Consider the following 6,271-nt stretch of genomic DNA (forward strand, 5'->3'; position numbering starts at 1 on the left):
ACCTACTTCCCCTCTAGCACACGTTACCCTTTACTCCAGAGAAGGTACCAAATGGTGAGGTGGCACCTGTCCCGTTTTGTCCCCGTGCTCAGAGAACAGCTGACAAAACAGCACCAACGAACCTCACACATATGTCAAGCAGGACCTGATGGTCAGGAACACACACACAACATATGCCAACAAATAATTATTTTGCAGTTAGAACCCAAAGCGTTGTCCTACGCAATTTTAGAGAGCCCTGGCAGATACCTTCACTCCATGGGCAACTCCATCATTTGCTACAAGGAGGAATTACCAGTTGTATGTTCCTTACAGACTGTCGCTTCATTGCAACTTACAGAATCTTCTGGAGGTCTCTGGATCTTCCCCCAGTCCACAGATGGTCCCTTTTCTTGTAGGAATCTATGAAACAACTTCTTAAATCCTTCTAGGTCCTTTTTAGTGTGCTGCAAGGAAGAAATGCCTTAGTTAATGCTGTTATTTCAGGCATACCTAGTCAAGCACAGAAGCATTTCTACAAACTTGAGGAGTAAACTATTCACAAGAGCAATTTTATCAGCACTGAACAAGACATGCAAAAATTTAGGTAAAGTTCTAGAAGGTACCAAAAGCTCATTTCCGCTAAAATTCAAGGTACAAACCAACTTTGATACCTAGACGACAAGTCAAAATTGCAACAATTGCCCAATCTTTAGAAGAACAGCTTTACCCTCCCTTTCTGTAATTCAGTAAAGAGCGCACAGAACCTTTAATAACTAAAGACAATTAAACAATAGTAACTGTCACCCAGTTTGTATGGAACTGAAAGTCTCCAGCTGACATCCTGTCCGGGCTACTCTCCCACACAGGATCAGAACACATTCTAAAAACACGGATCGTGGTATTCTGTGACTTGGCTCCCCGTGTAATATTTGTCTCAACCTCCTGCACCCAGTTTCTCACGCTCCGAGTTGCATCCTCACCACGGTCCTTACCTCTAGCTCATTTGAAGGTGCAGTCGCGAGTATCTTATCAAGTTCTATTTTCATTGAATACTCCAGCTCTTGTCGAATGACTTCCTGAAACTGTGAAGTGCCAGCTTGAGACATTGCTTTGCTGAAATCTTAAATAAAAATAAAGACACAGGTTAAAGGGAAAAGAAGGAAGCTAGCTTATCTAGACTACAAATAGTCTTCAATTTTATTTTGAAATTTAATAAACTCACATAACCTGGTCTTATTTCATTACTGTGCCAGCACTCCAGGAACATAAAGGTTTTATTCTTAGTAACTTGGAGCAACAGACCTTAAATTTGGGCCGGAGAACAACCACCCTTCTCTCAAAACTCAAAAAGGTCCCAAAAGACCAGCGATCCATCTCTAGAAGTGTCCAAGAATCCGCAGCAAGCCGCGTTTTTCCCAGAGCACCAAAGAATTCACATCCTACCACCTCAACATACTTTAGCAAGTAAAATCATGAAAAAGCTTTTCACTAAAAAATTCTTTTATGCAGAGCATTGTGACTGCCGGTTCACTTCTGTTCACCCAGGCAAAGAAAAACCTGTGCTTTAACGATTTACGCAGCGTGCTTTCACATGATCCGTAGCCTCTTCCAGGAAATATTCCCTTACTTGCTCGTGTATTTTCACACAACAGCATGCTTTTCAGTTACTAAGCAACCTAGAAAATCAGTCTGTCTGCCACTCCAGCATTTGTTTTGCTCTGGAAGTGATAAGCTCCACAAATGTGGAAAAGAGCAAATACACAAATGCCCTGTGCAGTGAAGTCCGCGCTGCAGAAAGAAGCAGGAGATAACAGGACTTTCCTTCCCGTCAGAAACCACGTGAAGCCAGTGTGTTCTCAAAAGACATTTTGAGTATGTTCTCTGAAGACCTCAGTTAATTTAATTTCTGCCAAATCCCTTGAGCAATCACTGCTCTGTAACACAGAGAGTGACGTGTTGCCAAATATAGCTGGATTTTAGAAACACCCCGAATACTAGTGCAAAAAGGGACAGGAGGAAACTTTGCAAGTGAGCAATGATGCCGCCAGAAAACATTGTTAGAAGAGGAACCTGCATTTTTTTTTAGAGCACGCGTTAAAAGGCTGTTCTGTCTGTCGAGAATGCCTAAGAAAGCCAGAGACAGTTCATTTTAATACAGTTTTATTTTATTTTATTTTTTTAAGCAAAGTACTCCGCAGCCTCAGACCCAGTGACAATATCTAATCCTTGCTTTGAAGCCCACAGAAGCCATTTTCCTGACTGCACTGTTTTGCAGGTAGGGGAGAGAGGAAAAAAAAAAAAAAAAAAAAGACAGACAAGTGCTGCAGTGCACATACTGTGTGTGGTGCAACACAGGGGAAAGGCCAGCTCAAGATGAGCAGCACAATGAACAATTAGGGGTTTTTTTAATCAAATGCTTCATTTAGTAGTAAAAACAGGTAATAGTTGAAAGCCTGTTAGGCATATTTTTCCAGGTCAAGCATGTAAAAACATGGCCAGCTCTTCATTTGGAAGCGCCTCCTGCTAGAGAAAAAATGGGGAGGACTATACAGGCTTAATACTTCCACAGCGAGCTGCTAAAACCGCCGCTTCTTCATTCACACATTTTGCGTTGGTACGTACTGAAACACTGTTTAAACTTCCAGAGAAACAACTGATACTTTCATGTGTTTGTAATCCTCCCTGCGAGATGTTGTAATACATGACTCCTGTTACAGGAACAGCGGTGGCCACTTCTCACACTTCATCAGCCTGTAACACATCGGAACCTCCCAATATGACGCAACACATCTGGGAAGAAACTCTGCAAATATCAAGTATTCATCAGAGACCATCGTGTGTGCTCTTAAACACACCGAGGCTACGCAAGCAGGGCCAGGCAGCCGCCCTGCCGGGCTGCCACGCAAGGAGGAAAATCTTGTTTGCTCATATTAGCCAACTGACTTGTACCTACCAGATAAAACCATTCAGAGATTAAGTAGTGACAAATCTAAAGGAAAATGCATCATAAAAGGAAATGCCTGACAACATCCTCATTCTTTTTTTTTTGGTGTTTGTTTGGCTTTTTTTTAAATGCTACTATTAATTCTCACTCGCTTCACGAGCAAACGCCAAGCGCATTCAACCACCAACGTCCTCGCAAAGAAAAGCAAACCTGCTGCATTTTCCAAACACCAAGTGCCAAGGGTGCAGGCGAGGCAGCTGGACGGGACATTTCGTACCGAAACCCAGACCGCCAAAGCTACCGCTGCTGTCGGCTGCACCCCTCACTGGCAACACGGGATATTTAGGGTTTACCTCGACCGTTTAACAACTCACTTGGTCTCATCTAGATTCAACACAACAGCACAGTCACTTGGCGAGAGCATTACCAGTGCCATCCTCACGATGATTATTATTAGGGGAAAGAGAGAGGAAGGACATGGCTGGAGTCCATAAAAACACGTGTTTTCCTGGTGCAGGAAACGTATCTCTTCTGCATAAGTAAGAATTTGAATACCGTAACTAAGCAGCCAAGAGAAATAGCAACTCCAGAGCTTTTCTGCTTTTAAAGTGCCATTGCAAGGCAGAGGCTTTTAAGCGTTTATCTTGAGATATCCACCAGGATTCGGACTGGACAGGGATCTACGCAATCTCTAAAGCCTCCCCAAAGCAAGAGCACAACGGCAGCATCGGTGCATCTGCTCCAAACAAACTCGGTCCTACTTATTGCCACGTTCCTGCCCCTCAAAATTTTTGTGAAGCAGCTGATATTTATTCACAGACAGCTGCTGCCCTTTAACACAAGCCACTATTAAGTTTAACAGCCCAGGTGAAGGCTGATTTCCCTTTTCACCCTAGCGGTAACGAGGAAGGAGAGAGACCAGCGCAACAGCATATCTGGAAACAGTTATTTCCTACAGGCAAGCAAAGTTTCCCCAGGCTATAATGAAAAGTAGTTATTGTGCCTCTAAAAAAAAAAAAAGAAAAAAAGTCAGATGCGAGGCAGGGGTGTTAGGTAATGACAGGAAGAGATCTCCAAGGGGATGCACAACAAAAAACTCCCAAATGATTTTTCAGAAGAAATCCCTCTTCCAAGCTATTTCACAACCAATGCCTCAGATTTCAGCCTAAGCCCACTTTAATGAGACCAGCATTCTCAAACACTCGTCTGAAGTAAGAAAAGGGTGGGATAAGGGAGTGGAAGACTCTTGGGGGACCGGCCCACCCAAGAAATCTGCACAGAAGAGCATGACTAAACAGTTGAGGCTTCACAAAACACTGGGCAGTGCAAAAATGACCGCTCGGGTTATCTTATTTTAACGCCTTCAGCAGAAAGCGCTTCCTTAAGCAGCTCGGAAAGGACAGCTCTTTAATCAAGTTCGCGGTGGTGTCTGACGCATGGAGAGTTTCACTCCAACCCTCCTGCCCCCACTGTTATTTCTAGCACGCTTTTGTGCTCGGCTCTCACTGCTAACCTGCCCCCTGCCCTCACAGCTCGAGCCAACAGTATATGGCAGAGTATCTGCTGGTTTGCGATATATAACTTTATAACTGACACATTAAAAAAACCCTATGAATCAGAACAAGCCAACAACAAGGAGGTCTTTGTACACTGTAAGAAACAAATTAAGGGACAGATACCCTCAGGAAAACTGCACAAGACCAGAACAGCAGCGACCCTTACTCAGGGCTTTGCACATACCTCCCTTCTGCCATCGCTCCTCTTATTCTACATTAAAAGCGAAGAATGTGTTGAGATTCATCAGCTGTGATCGTTAATTCACTCAGAAGAGAACTTCACTGCCTTGGTACTTGGTATACAAGGACCCAGCGCAGGGGGCAGCTGTGGGCTAAGTTGAGCAAGAAGTCCTCTCTCATGAAAAAAGTTGGAATCTTTCGGGTTGAGGGTTATGAATTGTAACTACTTTTGCAATTCAAGTATATGAAAATACGCACAGCAGAAAAATATTTAGGTCTCGGAGCCAGACAACCTGAATAAAAATCAAGAAGGGTGACCAATAAGTCAAAACACCCAGCTAAACTTTAAATCTTCTGTCCTTGAACTCTGTGCTGAGGGTACGGAGTGAATGCCTTAACTTCCAGCAACTCTGCTGAAAGCTCAAGGCAATTTTTATCCCCAAGAGGGATAAAAATCCCTTTAAATACCCACACTACAACATGCAACGCTAATAAATATTACTTTGTTTGATTTTTAGAGCCGAACACGCACACTCAGCCTTTGTGAACGTTTTTCTTTTTCCTAGTACCAGGGGCAAAATTTGTCAACATGCGTTGGACTGAAGCATTCATGAAGGGAAACTTATACGCTTGCTCTCTCCTCAACAGACAAGCACGTTAGCCTGAGCCAAGTCACAAGTTTACAACCTAGGAAGCTGTTATTGTCGGCTGCACGCACCAAGAGTTTAGGTGTTACAGTCAGACACAGCTGGATTTCTCAGTCTAGCAGCTGACCCTCATGCTAAAAATATCGCGTGACATTGGCAACATGTTTTAGTACTACTGGCCTGATAAAAGAGTACTTAAATGGCAGAAACCTTTTTTTCCAAAGCTTTTAGGGTTGCCAAATCTTTGGTAATACTTTAAAAAACTGATTTCTCCAGCTTTCAGCTCCATAAATACTACCGCTTGCCGGCAAGATGGCTACCTTCAGCAGTAGGCTGAGATAAGCCAATTCCATTGAAAAACTAACGATTCAGAATGTACTTTTGCAACGTATTACGTGGCAAGAAGGGGCTTATCTTCAAAACTTACAGAGCGGCTGGTCTAGCAACGTGCCTGTAACACTTTCACCCTTCAGCTCTCTGCATTTAGCCCAGGTGCCACAGGACACCTGCGCTCAGCCGATGCAGTTACACAGCCAAGCTGCTGGTACCCTTCTAGACGCTCACTGGGCGAGCGACAGCGGTTTCCCAAAGTTTGCAAAGGCCCTCGGTTCCCTGCAACGTCCTGGTTCGTGCAGTTAAAGATCTACTCGTGTTCCTTCTACAGGCAGCATTACATTTGCCAATCGGCCTGCACGGATTTATATTAAGGAGGTGTACAGGCGTGATTTTCATCACAAAAGGCACACACACGCCGCTAGGAATATAGGAAAGGGGGGAAAGAAAACCGCCACGGCAATGCACCAAATTCATTTTTCTTCCCCAAACGGCCCCTTGTGGGCTGGCTCACTGCTTCGCGATAAAAGAACCTGAAACTCAAGACCACGTACACGCACGCAGAGAGTAAAGGAGCCTACTGGGATCAGAAAATACCAAAATACACTCAAGCCTTTGAGGGGAAAAAG

General features: G+C 43.9%; 1 protein-coding gene across 1 annotated transcript in view; it reads right to left on the reverse strand.

Moving 5' to 3' along the window:
• Positions 1-1,098, reverse strand: part of UGP2 (UDP-glucose pyrophosphorylase 2) — a 13,599-nt gene extending 12,501 nt beyond the window's left edge. Inside the window, exons 1-2 of the mRNA XM_009877610.1 lie at positions 975-1,098; positions 339-446 (exon numbers count right to left, since the gene is read on the reverse strand). Of these exons, the coding sequence (XP_009875912.1) occupies positions 339-446; positions 975-1,088 (222 nt within the window). The 5' untranslated portion in view covers positions 1,089-1,098. The remainder of the gene's footprint in view (positions 1-338; positions 447-974) is intronic.
• Positions 1,099-6,271: the final 5,173 nt, after the last annotated feature.

This window comes from Apaloderma vittatum, unplaced genomic scaffold (assembly GCF_000703405.1).
Source record: "Apaloderma vittatum isolate BGI_N311 unplaced genomic scaffold, ASM70340v1 scaffold6911, whole genome shotgun sequence".
Classification (NCBI taxonomy): Eukaryota; Metazoa; Chordata; class Aves; order Trogoniformes; family Trogonidae; genus Apaloderma; species Apaloderma vittatum.